Source organism: Podarcis vaucheri (assembly GCF_965113315.1).
Source record: "Podarcis vaucheri genome assembly, chromosome: 14".
NCBI classification, from domain to species: Eukaryota; Metazoa; Chordata; class Lepidosauria; order Squamata; family Lacertidae; genus Podarcis; species Podarcis vaucheri.
In genome coordinates this window covers 37,107,772-37,129,922 of record NC_138752.1, presented here as the reverse complement: position 1 = coordinate 37,129,922, position 22,151 = coordinate 37,107,772, and the positions used below count along the sequence as shown (strand labels likewise).

Sequence of the window (22,151 nt, the reverse complement as noted above, 5' to 3'; positions counted from 1 at the left end):
CTTTAAAAAAAAAAAAATTATTTGCAGATAAGTTTAAAGAAACAAACTTTAAGTTTTAAAATCTTGTGGCTATATGTTAAAAGCAACAAGTTAGTGGTCAAATCTAACCATACCCAGAAATCTAACATATGACCCAGAAATCTAACATAGTTGGAAGTGTGGTGTGGTGATGTTTTGGGGATGCAAATTCAAATTAGACTATAGAAAATTATAATTTTATGTCAAAAATAAGAAAATGGCAAAATTTCACAGTGTGGTCAAAGGAAACTGAAAATGCATTTGTTAAATATAATTAACTTTGAAAAGGTAAGAAAATAGTTATAACGGTGGATAAAAAATGTTAATAATCTACTATTAGAGTGGGCATAGAGAATGTATCAGTTTGCTGCTACCACACTGACACTGGCAGATAAAAACATAGGTAAATGGCGTTTCCGTGCGCTCTGGCACTCGTCACGGTGTTCCATTGCTCCAGAAGCGGTTTAGTCATGCTGGTTACACGACCTGGAAAGCTGTCAACAGTATTTTGCTTGAGAATCTTCCCATCTCCCCCAGCCCCATGAAAACATTTTTCTACCTATACTTGGTGCTTCCCTACCCTGGGATTACAAATTTGTTCATGCAATAGTTTTCCTCCACAAAAGCAACACAAGTAAAAAAGTTCCTAGAGGAAAAACCATTTTTACATTAGTACAAAGTTACTCTTCGCTATGTTAGAAACATAGGAAGCTGTCTTGCACCTCCTCAGACCCAATCTCAGTACAGTGGTACCTCAGGTTACGAACTTAATTCATTCTGGAGGTCCATTCTTAACCTGAAACTGTTCTTAACCTGAGGTACCACTTTAGCTAATGGGGCCTCACTCTGCCACCGCCACTGCCGCGCTATTTCTGTTCTCATCCCGAAGTAAAGTTCTTAACCTGAGGTACTATTTCTGGGTTAGCGGAGTCCGTAACCTGAAGCGTCTGTAACCCGAGGTACCACTGTATTGCCTACACCAGGCTTCCTCAACCTCGGCCCTCCAGATGTTTTGAGACTACAATTTCCCTCATCCCTGACCACTGGTCCTGCTAGCTAGGGATCACAGGAGTTGTAGGCCAAAAACATCTGGAGGGCCAAGGCTGAGGAAACCTGGCCTACATTGACTGGCAGCGGTTCTCCAGGGTTTCAGGCAAGGGGACATTCCTAGCCCTACCCTGAAGATGTCAAGGAGTGAAACTGAGTTCCCCCATCCCTGAGCTACAGTCCTTCCGCTCTTCCCTTACTGCGAAACTGTCCCCTATAATATGAAAGCGGAAAAGGGTATTCTATCAGGATCAGTCCACTACAGCTGAAGTCTAGCACATGGCAGCCTGATAAATTAGATCTCTTAAACCAGGGTCTGCGGCTGCCAAGGGCAATACCGTAATTCATGCTGAGAAACGAGCTTAGGTCCCGTCTTCAGCCACTAGCGCAGCCTGAGCAGCAAGGAGTATAGCTGGCTCATCGTTTCAACACACAAGCCGTGCTTCTCAAATGGCGGTTTTACGGCTGCTGATTCTGCACATTGCAGCCGGTCTGGATTGCAACAATTCCCCTTTCGAGGCTTTGTAAATTTCTGCTCTTCTGAACTCACATCCAGGAGGAGGCCATTACATCCTGGAAAACCGATCTTAAATACTTTTTATTAAAGATTTTCATCATCTACAAAAGAACATGCAATGTCTCAACCTTTTTTTGTTCAGATTATAAAGTCTTTTGGTTACATTCAATGTAAGTCATTATGGCACCCAGAGGAGAGGGGAGAGGGCGAGTGATAAATTTGCACATTATTTTTTCATTTCCCCAAATTGGTATATGGGTGAGGCTTTTATGTCGGCGTCATTTGGGTAGGTTCTCTTTCTATACATTTGTTGGTTTATATGGGCAGTGAGAGAAGGTGGAGGGGGGCCTGGGGCGTGGTTATTTGCCTTTGATTGACCGCCATGAGATTCATTTACATGTGTGGAAGGGAGGAATAGATTCTTGGGTCAAGTTAGCCATACTGATCTGCATGCTGCTGGTAGATCCCTGCTATCATTATTGTCATTTTGAGCTGTGTGTGTAATAAAGGGGAGCCGAAGATCAAACCTATCCATTCCGAAGGAAATCAGCCCTGAGTGCTCCTGGAAGGACAGATCCTGAAGCTGAGGCTCCAGTACTTTAGCCACCTCATGAGAAGAGAAGACTCCCTGGAAAAGACCCTGATGTTGGGAAAGATGGGGGGCACAAGGAGAAGGGGACGACAGAGGACAAGATGGTTGCACAGTGTTCTCGAAGCTACTAACATAAGTTTGACCAAACTGCGGGAGGCCGTGGAAGACAGGAGTGCCTGGCGTGCTCTGGTCCATGGGGTCACAAAGAGTCAGACACGACTAAACAACAACAACAACATATCAGGGTGAAGGTGTCCCCGAGTCAGTTTCTCCGTTTTATTTGTCCCCATGTCAGTTTCAATCTATCGGTTAGCTTTTCTATTAAAGCTGTTTCCATTACAATTTGGTGCCCAAAGTCCATGTTTACTCCTGACAGGTCTCTCCAGTGTCCAGCTATGATGTTTCTGGCTGCTGAGAGTAGGTGGGTTATAAGCTCTTTCTACTGTGAGTGAGCATTACTGTCTGGGAAAATATTCAATAGGGTCAGTTCTGGGGTGGGTTCCAATACCTGCTTAGTTACTTTACATATTTCTTGTAGGATTGCTGTCCAAAAGGGTTGGGGACAGTCCCACCACATGTGGAGGTACGTGCTTGTAGAGGTGCAGCCTCTCCAGAATTTTGGTAAGGTTCCTGGATGTATTAGCACCAATTTCCTCGGTGTAAGATACCATCTTAAGATAAGTTTCAAAGTGATTTCCCTTCTTTTGGCTGAAATGGATTTAAAGGGAATGGTTTAGACCACATTCTAGTCCATTAGGTAGTTTATCTCATAACCTATGTCGTGCTCCCATTGTTTTTTAATTGTGTTAAGGGGGGTCTGCAGAGTTGTGGAGCAGCATTTTGTATATTGCAGATAGAAAAGTGATTTTAAATAGAGCGAGTTGCAGTTCCTCAACCCCCTTTTGAAATGAATTGGGCATTTTTAAAATGAAATAATAATTTTGTTCTTCAGGTCTGGTTGTTAGGAGCAGCATATTCCCAGAGTATGCTACAGTTTGGAATATTACTCTACTGCGAGACCCTAATTAGTAACTCTCCACTGGCATAGCCAAGAGATACATGTCAGGATGTCTGCTCATTTAAAGGCAGAAAATGACTTTGAGATCATAAGGTTCTTTTACACAATCAGGTCTCTTGTTACCACAACTCTTTCTCCCACTTGACCACATAATAAAGTTTACAACTTTACATGCTCAGGAACTAAATGAACCAAATCTACCAACCACAACACAGCTTGCAAACTATTATTTTTGTCCTGGGGTAAATTAACTGCCAAGTTCTCATTTATTGCAGCAAATCCAATAAAATAATGATGCCGTGCAGTGTAGAGTTTGCTGCAGTAAAAAACTCCCTAAACTTACTGCAGCAGATTTATATTGCGTTAGATGGTACACTGGGTTAGAGAGGCAGTGTGGTGCAGTGGTTGGAGTTTGTGCAAAGCACCTGATCTCCCTCATTCCAAAAAGGTAGGTACAGAATTGGAGAACGACAGTAACTTCTTAAAGGATGTTGTGAACACTCTCACAAAAGGTTTTAAAACAAACCAACAAAAAACACACGCTATGATCATCCCAAATTGATGTTGCACCTATTACAAAAAGGCACATAGTTAAGTTCAGTGCTTTGCATGGAGAAGAAGCCAGGCCCAATCTCAGGTATCTCCTGTTCAAAGGCTCAGGTAGCACAGGTGTGGGCTACCTAGGGCTCTGGGAACTGCAGTTTGTTAAAGGTCCTGAAAGTTTGTAGGTGACCCCCCAGGTTCCCCTCACAGAGCCATAGTTCCCAGACTTACTTGGGAACAGGGACTGATTGTTAAACCACTCTGAGAACTGTTCCTTTGCCCCACCATAGGGCAATCATTTCCATCCTGAGGGCCATATTCCCTTCTGGGTGACCTCCTGAGGGCCACACGCCATTGACAGGCGGAGCCAGAGGCAAAAGTGGGTGGAGCAATTCATGCAAATTACACCTTTGTCCAATGGGCTGGTTTCTTCACACAGTCCTCCATCCAGAAAAGCAAGAGACATTGTCAGTATTCATGGACACATTCCACCCAGGCAAAAACACCCAGAAATAAAAAGAAGGGCAAATGCAGAGCATGGGCCCAGAGAGACGGGCGTGTGGCCTGGGGAAAGACCCAAGAAACAGACAGAGAGGCCCCTGGAGCCTGAAGTTCCTCAACCCTGCATTTATACTATAGATCAGAGGTTTTCAACCATTTTGACTCCAAGGCTCCCTTTCTTGCAGAGCTGGCAGCCTCTCACCCTTTTTCAAACACCCTCCCTTGTGGAGTGTTCCCTCAGCTTCCTCTCCTCTCCCCTCTCCTTGGGAGTCCTCTGAGCAGCCACAGGTGCCGTCCCTGGTACCTGAGCTGCCCCCCCTGCCCCAAAGAGAACTGCCCCCTCACACTGCCCCCACAGGGGGAGAGGAAGCACTCCCTGGCCAGCCCCAGAGGCATCATTCGCCTGGGGAGCAAGTAGCCAGGGCTACTGCTGCAGCAAACGGCCGTGCAAGCCTTTGGGAGGCAGAGACAGGAGAGGGCATCAGATGAGGGAGGGAAGGAAAGAAGAGGAGGCCAGTGTTGCCCAAGGCACCCCTGACCATCCTTCAAGGCACCCCAGGGTGCCACGGCACACTGGTTGAAAACCACTGCTATAGATCTAAACTAGTTTCAACATAATATCTTCTCCCTATTTAACTTAGGTGATGTTGGGGAATTGGGAGCTGGGGGAGAGGGAGGAGCAGAATGCAGCTAGGGATGTTTTGCAGAAGGCGCTCTCGGCAAATACTACAATTCCCAAAGTTCCCTGGGGTAAGCCTGGGCAGTACAAATGCTTTACAGTAGTACCTCTGGTTAAGTACTTAATTCGTTCCGGAGGTCTGTTCTTAACCTGAAACTGATCTTAACCTGAAGCACCACTTTAGCTAATGGGGCACTGCCGGAGCACGATTTCTGTTCTCATCCTGAAGCAAAGTTCTTAACCCGAGGTACTATCTTTGGGTTAGCGGAGTCTGTAGCCTGAAGCGTATGTAACCCGAGGTACCACTGTACTTTAAATGCACGCTACCCAGCTTTTCCCACATCAGTGGTTTTTTTTTAATCCAACATCCCTCCTCTGTATATTCATTATCATCTCTAGAATTAGGGTCTCAGAAAGGCTGCCAGGCCACCCCTCAAGCCCACCCACCCAATCAAAGTGTTGTTCTGCAGTTGCAACAGAGAGACAGCAGGGAGCTGGCTGCCCGCCAACTTCTTCACAGGTCCAGGACCAACGGCACAGAAAGGACAAGCTCGACATGGCTTGGAGTCGTCTACCCAACTCATTATTGCATCTCTCTTTTGGGGCAGGTCTTCCCTCCGCCCGCCCCCCCACCCAAAGCATATGGGCACATTGTATACAGTTGATGTTGCTATGGTGACCTCACTCAACGGTCCCCGCCAACACAATAGGCTACATGAAAGCTTTTGAATCCCTGTTCAAATGAGCGTTAAAAAACCCACAAACCCTCGCTGCTCATTAGCAACACAAACCCACAAAGGACTCCCCATCTGCCCATTACAGGCGCACGTGCTGTCGGGCATGGTCAATGGGGACCTTGTAGCGCTGGTGCGCCCAAAAATACAATAGCTAAAAAGAGAGACAGCACTGGTACAGCAATGGAGCATTTGGGATTTGCCATCCCGACTGCCGTGTCCCAAGAAGATCCCCAAAAGCCACATGGGCACAGCCGGCACCCCCAGATGTTTGCCTTCTTGCTGACAACCAGTCCTGGCCCTGGCTGCCCTCCTGCTCCTGAGTCTCAGCTGAGCGCAGCCCTAATAGTCAGTTTCCTCCTCTTTGGCCTCGGTTCTGCCCTTTCAGAACTGATCAGGAGTGTGGGGACAAAACTAGAATTACAGTGGGACCTCGGGTTAAGAACTTAACTCATTCTGGAGGTCCGTTCTTAACCTGAAACTGTTCTTAACCTGAGGTTACACTTTAGCTATTGGGGCCTCCCATTGCTGCCGCGCGATTTCTGTTCTCATCCCGAAGCAAAGTTCTTAACCTGAGGTACTATTTCTGGGTTAGCGGAGTCTGCAACCTGAAGCGTCTGTAACACGAGGTACCACTGTACCGTAATTGGCTTTGCTTGTTGTTGCCTCTGGCTCCCCCTACTGTTGGGCTCCCTGCCTTCCACCCTACCAGTCCCAATGGGCACCACTGACTCACAGTCATCAGATCCCTCAGCTTTTAACCAGACACAAGTCTCTCATTTGGCATTGCTCACTGAAATACAATGGAGCCAATATCCATTTTCCTCTAAGAGTTGCTGGAGTGAGATGGGTGCTTGCGCATGGGATATGACAACATTTGTGAAATGAGCAAGGGCAGCAAAAAGGCAATGTGCTGATCAGGACCGGAGCCATGTTTGCTTTTCCCCTGCTTCACATAGGCCCAACCTACAACAATAGAAGCTTTCAGGAGCATTAAGTCAGCTGGGAGAGCATTATGGCCTTGTGGCGCCTGGGAGACACGCCGCCGAGACCAGGGGGTCTGGAGCAGAATAGTTCCGAGAGCCGAGGCAGGAAGATAGGCTATTGTGCCAACGGACTGTGGAGACAGGACCAGACTGGGGAAGCAAAGCCCTGGGGATGTCACAGCATTGCACCAATTCTGCATCAATTGTTGCCATTCTGTAAGATCCAGCAACCAGAGTTGGGAAAGGGCGAGATTCCATGGGCTCTGCTGTGACAGGCCAGCTCCATCAGGCCGCCTCCTCTTCCCTCAACGGTCACCTGGGGCCAGCCATTCCACTAGACTGCCTCTGTGGGAGAGACAGGGAGCAGGGCTCATTTCATCAGCTTTGCTGGCACCTCCACCCCCTCAGCTGTGCCAGCTGGGCATTATAGGAACAACTGTTTTGATTTTCCTCTTCCCCTCCTTGTCCCTCGTGTACTGTGTTCTTTTAGATTTTACCCTACGGGAAAGGACAGTCTCGTTTTGATTGTACGTAAACCGCTCTGGGAGTTTCTTTCGCCGAGGAGCGGGGTACAAATGCTCTAAATAAATAAATAGAAAGAAAGAAAAATAAAATGTCACCCGGCTGCTTCTAGTTTTTTTGGAGGAAAGTTAAATAAAAAGCACCCAAAGCAACATGTACCATTCAGTGGTACCTCGGGTTACAGACACTTCAGGTTACAGACTCCGCTAACCCAGAAATAGTACCTCGGGTTAAGAACTTTGCTTCAGGATGAGAACAGAAATCGCGTGGCGGCAGCGGGAGGCCCCATTAGCTAAAGTGTTCCCTCAGGTTAAGAACAGTTTCAGGTTAAGAATGGACCTCCGGAACAAATTAAGTCCTTAACCTGAGGTACCACTGTACTGCCATTCTTTAGATCAGGGGTGGGAAGCCTCAGGCCTGGGGGCCAAATGCAGCCCCCACCTCTCAATCTGGCCCTCAGAACTCTCCCCAGGACCCTCACTGGCCCTGCTTGGTCACCTGAGTTTTAGTGCCCGACTAAAGCATGTCCTTGAACTGATAATGCATTTTGCTAAGTGTGGACGAAGGATAGAATGGGCTGAGGGTGTGGAAGCAGAATCCAGCCCACATTACGAGGGGGGGAGAATACACCAGCTATTCTGCTGACCTGCATGTGGCCAGTGTTAGACATTAGCCAGGCGCCAGGCACGTTTTCCTACTGGTATGAGTCCAATTGCGACCATTTGGAAATCTCTGGATGTCAGGCTGGTGACTGACATCTCCATCTGGCTAGCTCCTCAAGCTTTCTTAAGCATATAAGCAGAACAACTTATTTACTGCATTTAGATCCCACCTTTTTCTCCAACGAGTACATGGCTCTCCCGCTGCATCAGTTAAACCCCTACAATGACCCTGTGGGGTAGGTTAAGAGACTGTGACTGGTCCAAGGTCACCCAATGAGCTTCATGACTAAGTGGGGATTTGAACTCTGATCTCACAGGTCCTAGGTCCAACACACTAACCACTACACCACACTAGCTTCCTAGAACACTTCTGCTAGGGGGCAGCACTATAAATTAAGTAGGTAAATAAACAGGGTGAAAGCAAAATGTCCCTGAGAGAAGAATCTGAAATATTTCGCTTGAATCTTGAATTTGTTTTATTCTGGGTTCTTCTATTGTGGCGATCGTAACCTAGGTTTAAGGTGTCATTAGGCAATTACATTATATATCTGAGTTTCTAACACTACATGTTAGATATTCTGATAAATCGTTATCAAGATATGCCACAGTGGATAACTGAGTCTAGCATTCTTCCTGTGCTGATGGCTTGGTGCTAGAACTGCCTAGTGAATACAGCAGAAGAGCAGAGTGTAAAAGAAGACAGGCAGAAGCTTCGAGAAGGCCAGAGATTTTCCTGCAAATCCTTCATTCGGTTGGAGCCTCAAGGCTGTGATGTCAACGCAACGACCTCAATGCTCCACATCTGGGTAGCTTCCTGCCATCCCCATTTTGAGTTTGCAGTAGCAAAGGCAAACCGACATCACTGTTACAAACTTCCTTGCCGCTTCTCCTCTCGGAAAAAGTAGGTCAACGCATTGGATCATCTGCTCAGATGCTGCTAAGCTAGTAGAGAAAGAGGAGGCTATGAAGACTGCCAGATCACTGGTGAAAATGAGGGAGGAGTCCATCTGAGTAGATGTGCAGGAGAGTCTACTTTCGTAGCCAATTTAAGGAAAATTCGCACATACGCACACACGTTTGTCGCTTGAAGATTGCAGTGTCCAAATAGGGCACTGTCACCCCAGTCTCAGCCTGCCCGCTTTCTTACTTACAACCAGTCCAAGGGGTGGCACAACCTGCAAGCTTATTCCTCCTTAGTCTTAGGGTTGTCCTTATGGACTTCACCAGAGACTCCTGAGTAAGTTTAGTGGTCAAGAAATAACAGGAGAAGTCCTCTTGTGGATCAGGAATTGGTTAGGTTACAGGAAGCAAAGAGTGAGAATAAATGGACAGTTCTCTGAATAGAGAGAAGTAGAAAAAGGAGTCGTTCCCCCCTCCCCAAAGGATTGGTATTGGAATCTGTGCTTTTTAACTGGCTCATAAACGGTCTAGAATTAGGAGTGAGCAGTGAGGTAGTCAAGTTTGCTGATGATAGTAAGTCAGTGGTTTTCAACCAGTGTGCCATGGCACCCTGGGGTGCCTTGAATGATGGTCAGGGGTGCCGCAGGCAACATGGCCTCTGTCCCTCTTTCTTTCTTTCCCTCCCTCCTCTGATGCCCTCACTGCCTCCCAAAGGCTTGCACGGCTGTTTGCTGCATCAGTAGCCCTGGCTACATGCTCCCCAGGCAAATGGTGCCTCTGGGGCTGGCGATGGGGTGTTTCCAAGGCCTCTGGGGGGCACTGTGAGGAGGCACCTCTCCTTGGGATTGGGGGGTGCAGCTCAGAGACCAGGGGCAGCAGCAGTGGCTGCCCAGAGAGGCTGTCCTAAGGAGAGGGAAGAGGAGAGGAGGCTGAGGGGTGAAAAGGAGTGAGATGAGCGTCACAACCCCATAGTCGCCTTTGACTGGACTTAACCATCCAGGGGTCCTTTACTAGCTTTCCACTTACAAAGAATTTCTTTTCTTAGGGGGAGGGGGGGTTGTGCACAAAGCAGTTCGCTCATCAGCAATCTGATGTGGTTCAGCCCGACTATCATTTCTGGGCTCTACCACCACTGGATTTTGCCCATGTTCACAGAAGCAACATTTGAACCAAAGACAAGTTTTGATTATAATTTAGAGTCTTAAACAATCTGGATCTGATATTATTGTGTGTGTGTGTGTGTGTGTGTGTGTGTGTATATATATATATATATATATATATATATATATATATATGCTTTCGTAGATTTTCACGGGTATAGGAATGCAGGTTTTGGTGTCTTCGGGAAGACACCCGAAGACACCAAAACCTGCATATATATATATATATATATATATATATATATATATATATATATATTTTCCAGGTAGGGAGTTTCCCCCGGCCCTACCCATCCATGTGACCGAACAACTTCCAATTTCCCTTCAGCTGAGAAAAAGTAAACTGCAATGCAGATATATCACAAGGGGGTGGGAAGAAAGTTAGCATTTGTGTCAGCAGACTAAGCAAGAAAGGCTAGGTATAAAAAAAGATATTTTGCTTGTTGCCAACTGCATCATGTACTTTCGGGTGTGACATTAGTCAGCAAAACCTGCTTGCTTCACCAGTGGAAGCTTTAAGAATTGCTGTGGGGAAGAAGCCAAGAACGGCTTTGTGCAGGGTAGGCATAGGAAACACATCACTCCTCAAGGCTGCCAAATTGCCAGGAACTGTGATTCTCCCCTGTTTCGGTTTCATGGCTATGCTCAGCTGCCGCAGTGGAAGGCAAATGCTTCTGAATACCAGTTGCTGGAAACCACAGAAGGGGATGGTGCTCTTTTGCTTGAATCCTCAGTCCTAGAGCATCTATCCGCCTTGCATGCAGAAGGCCCACGTTCAATCACTGGCATCTGTAGGTAGGGCTGGGAGAAGACCCTGTCTGATACCCTGGAGAGCCACTGCCACACAGTGTGGGCAATTCTGAGCTAGATAGACCAATACTCTGAGAATCAGTATAAAGTATATTCCTATGTTCAGCACGTTACTCCAGATGAGGTGCCACCTTCACCTGCTGTCCCAGTACCAACACCTCAGGAGAAACTACCACTATTCTCAAACCAAGAGGCTCTGGAATCTCTTAATGTCTCTAGCTGTCGACAGGAAGAAAGAAAGAACAGGGTTTGAGGGATACTTCAAATTCAGTCACTATAAGAAAGCCCAAAATTATGCAACTCCAAAGACTTATAGTTAAGGGAGCCCTGAATTAAAGGGCTTTATTAGCTGTTACTTCTATCTAATTAGCGCAACACCATGATACTGCAAGCAATGAATTATGGAAAGAAACCTGAAGCCATGTCTCCGAGAAAGCTGTTCTAGAGAGCACAGCGCAAACACTCTTAAGACTTCCATTGCCCCCTCCCAATATGTATCTTTTAAACATACATTTGTAGTGACAGCTTTATCCTGGGACAATTGCCCCTAAAGCGTTTGGAACTGAGCAGAGGTTGTTCCGATGTCAATTTTCGAAGATTCCAATGTTAGTGTTTCCTCTGACGTGCCCATGGTTCTGTAGCACAGAACAGAATTTTCAGTCCTCCCGGCCACAGATACATAGAGGACAGAGTGGTGCTTTCCTAAGCGGCAACCTTCGGACGCTCTACGCATTGCAAGGGAGTATTTCTCTTTTATTACTTTATAGAAAGTATTTATACGCTGCCAACTCAAATATTAAGGACCTGTAAGACACATAAGTTTGACAGAACATAAAATGCCGCTGAGAACAATACAAAATAGTCATTAAAATGGATTAATCAAAGAAGTTTAAGCATCTGCACAGGCCTCGCAGCATGAAAAGGTCTTCAAGTAATGTCTGAAAGTCAACAGCAAAGATGCTTGCTGAAAAGAGTATTCACCTCAAAAAGGATATTGTAGAGTTGGAAAAGGTTCAGAACAGGCCTACCAAAATGATCGAGGGGTTGAAGAGATTCCCTCGTGAGGGAAGGTTGCAACATTTGGGACTTTCTAGCTTGGAGGAGAAAAAGTAAGAAAGAGGCGACATGCTAGAAGCTTATGAAATTATACACGGCATGAATGAAGGGAGTGGATAGAGAAAAGATTTGATCCCTCATAACAGTAGAATTCATGGAAATTCAGTGAAGCTGAACACTGGATAATTCAGGACAGATAATTCAGGACTTCTTCATATACGTTCATAGATAAAACTCTGGCACTTGTTCCCATGGGAGGCAGTGATGACCACCGACCTGGATGGCTTTAAAAGAGGATTGGACAGATTTGTGCAGGATAAGGCTATGAATGGCTATTAGTCATAATGGAGGCTGCGCTCTGCGCCTTCACAGTCAGTGGCAGTATACCTCTGAATCCCAGTTGCTGGAAACCGCTGGAAGGGAGAGCCCCCTTGTTCTCAGGCACTGCTTGCGGGTTTCCTGCACAGGCATCTGGTTGGCCCCTGTGAGAACAGGATGCTGGTCTAGATGGGCCACTGGCCTGATCCAGCAGGCTCCTTTTACATTCTGAAAGCATGAGAGCAGCAACACGAAATGTCCCAACTTCTCGTTGAGGCCAGTCAGGCTTCTGAGACCCAGGGGAGCTGCCAACAGTGCTTGAGGGCTTTGTATATTAATGCTAGAGCCGTGAACCTGGAATTAGCTTGAGACAAAAAGTAGTCAAGTCAACACTCAGAAACAAGAGTGGAAGTTGGCGCATGTGACACAGCACTGGCCAGTCAGTTCATCTAGTCCTTTACTGTCTGCTCTGACTGGCAGCAGCCCTTCAGTGACAGATACAGCCTTTTCTCAGTACTGCTGTCCAAACCCTTCTTTTAACCAGAGGTGATTAGCCATCCAAATTGGCAGCCACCACTGCTTCTTGTGGGAGCGGATTCCATAATTTAGTGATGCACAGTGCCTTCCCTCCCTACTCCCTGTGTTACTCCCTAGGAAGAGGCATGAAATACCCTGGGGGAGGGGAGGGGGTACATCAACAATGTCAGGAAATGCCTTGATGCTGGGAAGGTTCAGGAAGTGCTTGGGCTGCCTTCCTCCCAATCTCGGGGCGTAAGAAGAAATACCAACCTCCGTTCCTGATAGCTGAGATTCCTCGATAGAAGTCTTCAAAGCTGATTACTCCAAGCCCAGCGGGGTCCAAGAACTTGGTCAGGTCTTTCACCTGCAGGGGGAAAAAACCCAAAAGCAAATCAATGATCCAGGTTTACACAGCTAGACTAGAGCCTAAGCTTGGGCTTTAGACCAAGCATAGGCAAACTCCGGCCCTCCAGATGTTTGGGACTACAATTCCCATCATCACTAGCTAACAGGACCAGTGGTCAGGGATGATGGGAACTGTAGTCCCAAACATCTGGAGGGCTCGAGTTTGCCTACGCCTGCTTTAGATAATACTTTCCTGGAGGGCTGTCAAGAGAGAGCAGAACAGAATCTAAGAGGGTTAAGGTGCATTTCGGTCGAACACTGAGGCCGCATCTGCACTATGCATTTAAAGCAGCATCGTACCACTTTAAGCTGTAAGCATCCCCAAAATAATTCATGCAAGGTGTTTTGAACATTTCACCTGCTAGAAATTTTGAAACGAGGGGACTTATTTTTAGTAAGCTGTTGCTATAATCATGTCCCTTTAAAGGGCCTTTTATATTTGGCACCAGATGTGTTTTCTGGGGACAATACTCAGCCTGACATGGTGTCCCAATTAAGAGGATTCTACATTTAGAAGCTCGACAAAACAATGCCTGTAATAGAAAATTTTTGTAACCACGTAGCAATTAGTGGGAAGTGGCGGAAATCAGGTTAGCAGGCGCCGGGGGTTCTGGCAACGTAACTGGGAGGCAGAAAGGGGCTATTCAGAATCAAGCAATATCAGAGGGCGAGATGAGGCAGCAGGGATTCTCCATTGGCTCAGCTGAGAGACCAGCAACTTTGAGCTCCTCCTGCCTTTCAATAGTTTGCATTCTGGGAATTCTGCAACTAGGAACAAGAACCAGCATTTGCTTTTGCTTCCCGCCCCCCTTCCCCTCCCAATCACTTTTCCTTGTGTGTTGTGGTCCTTGGGTTGTGTCCAACATTAGCCATACCTAGTGCGGACGCAATGAAATTAATGGGTGTGACTAACCTAGGTCTTTTCGTTTCAATGGGTTTACTCCAAGTAGAACTTATCTGGATGCAACCCTCTGACTGTATATCTAAGGTCAGGAGCTATCTTTATTGCTGATACATCTGCAAGCTGCTCTGAGAATCTTTCCCACCACCCAATATAAAAATACTTTGAATAAATGAGTTTAGAAATATTCTAATAAATAATAATAATAATTTATTATTTATACCCCGTTCATCTGGCTGGGCTTGTCCAGCCACTCTGGGCGGCTTCCAAAAGAATATTAAAATACTGTGATACATCAAACATTAAAAGCTTCCCTAAACAGGGCTGCCTTCAGATGTCTTCTAAAAGTCTGGTAGTTGTTGTTCTCTTTGACATCTGGTGGAAGGGCGTTCCACAGGGAGGGTGCCACTACCAAGAAGGCCCTCTGCCTGTTTCCCTGTAACTTGGCTTCTCGCAGTGAGGGAACCGCCAGAAGGCCCTCGGTGCTGGACCTCAGTGTCTGGGTAGAATGATGGGGGTGGAGACGCTCCTTCAGATATACTGGACCAAGGCCTAATCTAGTGCAGAAATCAGGTTAAGCATCCTACTCATAGACCGACTGAAATTAAGAGGCTTATGTTAGTCAGGTTCATTAACTTCAGTTGGTCTTGTGTTGGATTATGTGGCTTTTACTAAAAAAAATCTTGGAGATGGCCTTTATCAGGGATGGGGACTCTTTCCCAGACATAGGGCCACATAATATTTTCTGGGCATCACCCCAGGGCCACATGCCAGTGCTGGAGCAGAAGCCAACTTGGGCAGAGCATCTTCCATCCAAGCAACCAGGGATTGTCCAAGTTCAAGGGCCCATTTCCAGCCAGGCAAAACACTCAAGGAAGATGTGAAGCAAGACCAGTGACGGCTGTGTGGCCTGGCAAGAGTCCTGAGAAGCAGACAGAGATCTGGAGGGCCACATTTGAAGTTCCCCACCTCTAGTCTAGATTAATAGCATCTGCTCCCTCCCACCCCCCTGCTGCTGCTGCTGCTGCCACCCCCCAATGTTTTTTAGTTGTTTGGAGAGTGAAAGTCTCCCACCAATGCACTCACACGCAGTGACTCATTTCAACCCTCACAAAAGCCATCAGTCACCACTTCCTTTCTGTACCATTCAGGGCATGTGGAAATTACAGCATCTACAGGTAACATCAACCCTTGAGCCCATCAGCAGCATGGAAAAGTAAAAAGATGCATGCAGACTTCTGCTGTTCTTGCATTCCTCTGCGGAAAGTTTTGCTTTCAGCACATAACAGGAAGCAGATCAGAAGTTTTGAGAAAAGGGCACTACAGAGCAACACACTGTCACGTTAATTTGCAACTGATGAGTTTTTTTAGGAAAGGGAGAAGTTCCTTACGGTGGTGTTCACCTCTGATACCACCTCGGCATTTCTCTTGGTGAACTTTCATCTCATGAAGTTCTGAAGTTGCCTTATGAGCTGGGCCCTCAAACTTAGTCAGGTGTCCAATTTACTCTCCCCAAATACCAGAAGGAAAGGACAAGAGACAGGAACACACATCCCTTTGTCTGCTCCATCAAATGCATGTTCTATCTACCTAATGAAAGCCATGTGCAGAGAAGCAAGGAAAAACCCCGATTCAAGCCATTCTGTGCCAGATTTTAAACGAGATTTTATTGATATAATGCACTTAGGCGCTCAAAGAGCAGGCCAACTAAAAAGCTTAATATCTTGCAGGTACACTAAATGGCACCCATATGGCACAGCGCAACCCATAATCGGATATCGTGAAGCTTATATGGGCTTCATACTAAACAGCCATTTTCTCTTAGGAGGATAATTCTCTTCCCTGGCATCGATGGCCTAAGACAGCAAGCGCCACGGGGAGGCAAAAAGGCACACTATAAGCAACAGGCAGGCAAGAGCACCCTCAGAAGCCCCTTATTAGGAAGGTGGGGCCGGCTCTACCATTAGGCAAATATGATGCTGAAGCCCCCTCCTCCTAAATTTCCCAAGCTGCCACCTGTCCCAAGTCAGGAAGCAAGGCAGCCAGGCTCCCCAAGCCAGTATCGCCTCTCTCATAAACCTATAAAGAGCCCTGCTGGATCAGGCCAAAGGAGGCCCATCTAGTCCTGCATCTCATTCTCACCGTAGACAACCAGGTGCCCTTGGGAAGCCTGGATACAGGACTTGAGTGCAACAGCAAAGGGCGTACTCCAGCACTGGAATTCAGAGGCGTACTGCCTCCAATAGTGGAGGAAACCATCGTGGTTAATTGTAGGTGTAGCCAGTGGCATAGCGTGGGTTGTCAGCACCCGGGGCAAGGCAAGTAATTTGCGCCCCCTAACCCATGGATTTGCACTCCCTAACCCGTGGATTTGCGCCCCCTAACCCTAACCCCCAGATGTTGCGCCCGGTGCGGCCGGCCCCCCCCTGCACCCCCCACGCTATGCCACTGGGTGTAGCCCATGAGGTGCCCTGTGGGTGCAGCTGGACCACAGCTCCCATTCACCCCTGACCTGACCACTGGTCGTGCTGACTGGGGCTGATGGGAATGGGAGGTCATCATCATCAAACCTTTTATTGGCATCACATACAAACATACAAATCAATACAGAATTACCACTTCCCTAGTGGCACAAAACATTTGCTAAAAGAAAGGAGGCAGAGCAGTCTATTGTCACATCTCTAGGTCTCCAGGGAGATCAGAAGTCTGCAGTGTATTTCGACGACAAAAAACCAAATAGAGTTATTTAGCCACTAACTTGGTGAGCTCCTGATCATTCCCCAGTAATAGAAACTGTATGACCTCCAACTCTGGTTTCCATTTGGGGGTACAGAGTTGAAATTGCTGGCGGAGATCAGCATATAGTTTACAATTAAGAACCATATGTGTAAGGGTTTCCACCAGGTGGTCTTCACCTGGGCAAGTTCTTTCTTCTTCCACCCTGCCTGAGAACCTTCCCCAAAGGAGGTTTGATAGATTTGAATAAAACCTGGCCAGAGAAAATGCCCTTCTTTCTTGAGGGTTAAGCAGAAATCCAAGGTAATTGTGGTTAGTTTCATGTGCCCAAGAAAGTTGAAAATAAAGAGGGGAACATGTTTTCTCTGCTGCTACTGTTAGTTCTTGGCATTCAATATCCCACAACCTAGTTTTTATTATAGCCTTGGCAGATGGTAGTCATTGGGGTGCCCTGTGGCTGCGGCTGGACCACAGCTCCCCTGACCACTGGCCGTGCTGACTGGGGCTGATGGGAACAGGAGGTAACTGGGGTGCAGTAACACCCAAAGAGCACCACACTGGCTGTCTCTGAACTGGAGCAACGGCATGGGGGGAAAGCAACATGATTTTGTTCCTCCCATGTGGGGTGTGGGCAGGTACATGCCACAGACGTATTGCACCCAGGGAACCCTGAACTCCATCCAGACTGCTGTTTTATTGCACGTGTATTCAGCAACATTCTGCTGACACAAAGCATGTTTGAAGTGGATTTATCATCGACACATCAGCCCGCTTTATCAGTTTCTCTGCATTAGCCCCATTCAACATTTCCCAAGACATCAAGGTGGACTCTCACTATTTTGCATGCAGAGCAGATGGTCTAAGCACCAAGCTATGGCCCTTCCCCAAAAAGTAAGCTCTACAGTGCTAATAATGCAAAACGTTACAGTCCCCGGAGGTGTTCCCTGGAAGGAGCCACAACCCACAGGTAAGGTGCCAAATCACCAACAGCTCAGGTTGTCAGGTTTGCTAACCCAGCTCAAAAGCCCGATCTGCTTTCCTGTTGTTAACCGGCTAACTGGGGGATTAACCGTCTGTTAATATGCAACCCTGCATTTCGCCAGGAGCACGTTTCAGTTCTATTGCAATTATAGCCAATCAATCAATCATTAAAAAATCCCCTCCAGAGACCCTATCCAATCACAGCAATGGCGGATTATAAAGGGAGCAAAGGCAGATTCTCTATCCAAGTTAAAACAAAACTTAGCCAATTATCTGTTGGGTCAGACTGAGTATGCGGATAATGATTTTTTTTTTAAAAAAACAACTTTTAGATAGCAATCAATCTGTTTGTTACACTGAAGCTTTGCCTTGGTGTTTAATCCAGTGTGGTGTAGTTGTTTGAGTGCTAGACTAGGGCCTGGGAAGCCAGGATTCAATCCCCCACTCAGTCAGGAAGCTAATTGGGTGACTTTAGGCTAGTCCATGCTGTCTCTCAGCCTAATCTACTTCTCAAGGCTGTTTAAGAGGATAAAATGTGGAAGGGGAGAAGCATGGATTCCACCCTGGAAGTCCTTGGAGGAAAGGTGGGATAACACCAAAAAAGGAAGTTTCTTTCCAGGGAAGTATCTGTGCAGGTAAAGTTTATTGTGCCGTTCAAAAGGGTTGTTGTAACTTCTATCAAACTTGGGAGTGAGCTATAACATTAACGCTACAATGCCATGTACGCTTATGATGGGGTGAAGTCTCATAAACCCAGCCGCACACACCTCCAAGCCATCCCGCTTTGGAGGGGGCAACAAGTTATCCCTTCCGGAATAAAATCATCAGCTGACATCACCTTAAGCTCTTCATGGCGTAAGTATGGATTTCTAAGGACTAGGATGGGGACCAGTCTGCAAAGCCATGGGTCAGCTCAGGAAGATGCAAACCCCAGAAGAGTGCACCTAAGAACACAGAGCTATAAGCTTAGGATGGAGTTGGAGAACCTGTGGTCCTCCAGATGTGGCTGGACTATGACCTCCATCACCCTGGACCATTGGTCATGACTGCTGAAAATGACGTCCAGCAGCTTCTGGAGCGACTTCATGAGCTTAGCATTTCTAGACTGTGTAATACAGAGACACACACACACTCTCTCTGGGTGTGTTAGGCAGCCCGGGACACACATACACACGCATTCCTTAGACAGAAGGTTATGCATAGGGTGCCAGGAAGCACATTCCTTGCCTCTAGGTGAAATGTTTCTATTATTGATATTGTTCTGTACTGGAGCAACGAAGAAGGGATTTCAGATCCCCGCACGGGCGCCAGTTAAAATGAACTGAGAAAAGTGTGCATCGCAGAGAGGAAGTTGGCAGGAGAAACCCAAACCAGAAAGAAAAACAAGAGGTGCAATTGAGAACAGGAGCCCTGTATGTAATAGCACGTATTGCCCCTCCTAAATCAAGGGTTTCACCATATGGATTTGGCTGGGCACAAGGCGGGGGGGGGAGGAGCAAGGATACTGTTTCTGTCAAGAGCCCAAGCTTTTCAAACAGGAAGGAATGGGTGGGATCTGAGCCAAAGCACACACACAAGGCTGTATAGGACGGGGCCGACACCCTCCAGCAAGACAGTAGACCTACTGTATACAAGCCTTCGCCAATCTAGCACCCTCCAGATGTTTTGCGCTACATATTCCATCCCTGCACATTGGGCCAAGGCTGGTGTCTCCTTTCTTTTAGCCATCATGCTGGACCACATCCCCCCATCCTCAAAGAGCTTCAAGCAAGGTTGGGTGAAAGGCCAGGCCAGCAAAAAGGACATACAGAGCTGTCTCCCCATTATCGTCAGGGTCCTCAACAATGAAAGGCTGAAAGGCTTAGCGGGACACACACACACACACACACACACACACACACACACACACACCGCCAAAGCAGGATTTGTTTCCTTTTCCTGTATTCCACATTGGTCTTTTGAGATCACTTGTAGGGGTGAACACACCTCCTGTCACAGTTGAGAAAAGTTCTCTAAAGCCCGTACTTGCAATCATAAAGACTAGAAGCTTGGCTTTCAATTATTCTGAAAGATCATCAGGATCCTGTTGCCAACACCAAATCCATTGGCTTTTTCTGTGCTTTCTTTCAGAAACAGAGAAGACACAAAGGGCTACAGATTGGCGTTATGTGCCAAGCGGCGGGCCACTGTTTTGATTCAGTACTGGTTGAAGTTACAGCACATAAGCAGAGACAAGGCTTCCCCCACGCCAAAAAAAACAACCATTTGAAGCAAATTTCTAATTCTTTATCTAATATATGTGATGCCTTTATAATTAAGTGTGAACTAATTTCCGATGTCCTTTGCAGATACTCTTGTATCTGCAAAATGCTGCATTCAAAATGAAAAACTTAAATTATTTTTGTTACCATCCTGTCTTAACCATTGTACGTTCAGAGCTCACGTAATGCCTAACCATGTTTAAACAGACTTGTCCACAAAGTGTGATTTCACATGGTTTAAGCATTCAAAAATGGGAGACTTGCTCTTGCTCAACCAGGGCGTGGGACAACCATGGTTAAAATGTTTCACCTTCATAGGTGCATCTTACCAAAATAAGCAACCTTTGATGTATAAGGTATTGTTCAAATTTTACTCTATAGTTGCTTGCAGAAGAACTCAGGACAAGGGAGATCGCCTCTGAATAATTTGTAACAGGACCACAGAAGAGGAAACCGGTTTTTTCATCTTGACAAGGGTTGGCTTTCAGGCACACCAAGTGTTCGCCCTCCGCAGGAATATTTACTTCTGGCAAAACCAAGGGAGCTGAAGTCTGATACAATCTACAGAGAACAATTCCTGCACTGTGGCTCCTGTTTCAGGGGCAGCCCAGAAAGGATCTTATTCTCACTGAGAATTCCTTTATCAAGCTTCCTTTACAGAAACCACCAAAATATTTCACCCTGGCCAGGCAGATGGAGAGGAAGGGCGGGAGAAGACCATCAAAAGATTTATTGAAGTTCGGGTCTTTAAAATTACACCAAGAGAGGAAATAGTAAGCCTATGAAGTAAAAAAAGAAATGAAAATATTCCCGATTCCTTAACCGCAAAGATGCAATGCTAAAGCAAGGAACTCCGAATGAATGGGTGTGTCCAAACAGTAAATGAATTAATCTTCCTGTGTTCAGAAAGTTAAACATGGTTCAACCTTGAATCACAGTACTCTCTTTCTTTCTATATATATATAGTGAGTATTCAAGTGCATAAAGAGCTAAGGGGTGCATATCTTCCTGCCTGAAAGTCCCATTGACAACGTCCCATTGTAGGTGGTTTGTTTGTTTGTTTTTGTCTAATTTATCTCATTTATATAAAACTTGTGTGTGTGTGTTTGTGTGTGTGTGTGTGTGTGTGTATACACACACACACACACACACACACACACACACCGTATTTTTCGCTCTATAACATGCACCCGACCATAACACGCACGTAGTTTTTAGAGGAGGAAAATCCGTAGGCATGCCACCCGTAGGCATTCCCTCCATAACACGCACAGACATTTCCCCTTACTTTTTAGGAGGAAAAAAGTGAGTGTTATGGTGCAAAAAATACGGTGTATATACACACACACCATATTTTTGGCTCCATAAGACACACTTTTTTTCCTCCTAAAAAGTAAGGGGAAATGTCTCTGCGTCTTACGGAGCGAATGTGTGGTCCGTCACTGGCTCCCTTTCCGGCCCTGGCCCCTATAAAAACAGAATTTTTCCCCTTTGCAAAGTAAGCTGCACAACTGTGAGCTGATCCCCCCCAAAACAGGGCTTTCCCCCTTTCCTCCTCTAAAAACTAGGTGCATCTTACGGTCAGGTGCGTCTTATGGAGTGAAAAATAATACATCTCTCTCTCTCTCTCTCTCTCTCTCTCTCTCTCACACACACACACACACACACACACACACACGACTTCAATGTTTATTACATTCTGTCCCACCTTGTCCTCCAAGGGTGGAGCCTGACAGCCACCCTATGAGGTAGTTTAAGCCAGGAGATACCAACATGGTGCCCTCCAAACCCCATAAACTCCCATCCATCCCACCCAGCCAGCATAGCCAAGGGTCAGGCATGGTGGGAGCTGAAATTCACAACACCTGAAGGACAACACGTTAGCTACTTCCTGGTTTAGGACAGGCAGCAGCCTAGCAAACATGTCTGCTCCATCATATGGAGTCTGGCCCCAACAGAAAATCCAAGTTGCTCATACCATCAACAGAGTCACATAGGGTACAATTCCCCACTGATCCCTCAACACAGTTCCAGTTAACATCCATGGGGCTTCTGCAGACAAGTCTCCTGCAGTGTGGGTCATAAGATCTCCCCTTGGCACAGCCTTTCCCTAGATGCTGTCGGACTACAACTCCCTTAATCCTCAGCCAGGATGGTCAATGGCCACAGATGATGGGATCTGTGGTCCAGCCTCATTCAAAGACTCAAGAGACTCCAAAGCCATTCCCCAAGGAAGACATTTCACGGAGGGGCCAGCTATTCAGAAAACAAATGGGAAAGGCTTG

General features: G+C 46.6%; 1 protein-coding gene across 8 annotated transcripts in view; it reads right to left on the bottom strand.

Moving 5' to 3' along the window:
• Nucleotides 1-22,151, bottom strand: part of RAB11FIP3 (RAB11 family interacting protein 3) — an 87,185-nt gene that overhangs the window by 47,000 nt on the left and 18,034 nt on the right. For all 8 annotated transcript variants that reach the window (XM_082199073.1, XM_082199074.1, XM_082199076.1 and 5 more), the window contains one exon: nt 12,853-12,946. In XM_082199073.1, the coding sequence (XP_082055199.1) occupies nt 12,853-12,946 (94 nt within the window). The remainder of the gene's footprint in view (nt 1-12,852; nt 12,947-22,151) is intronic.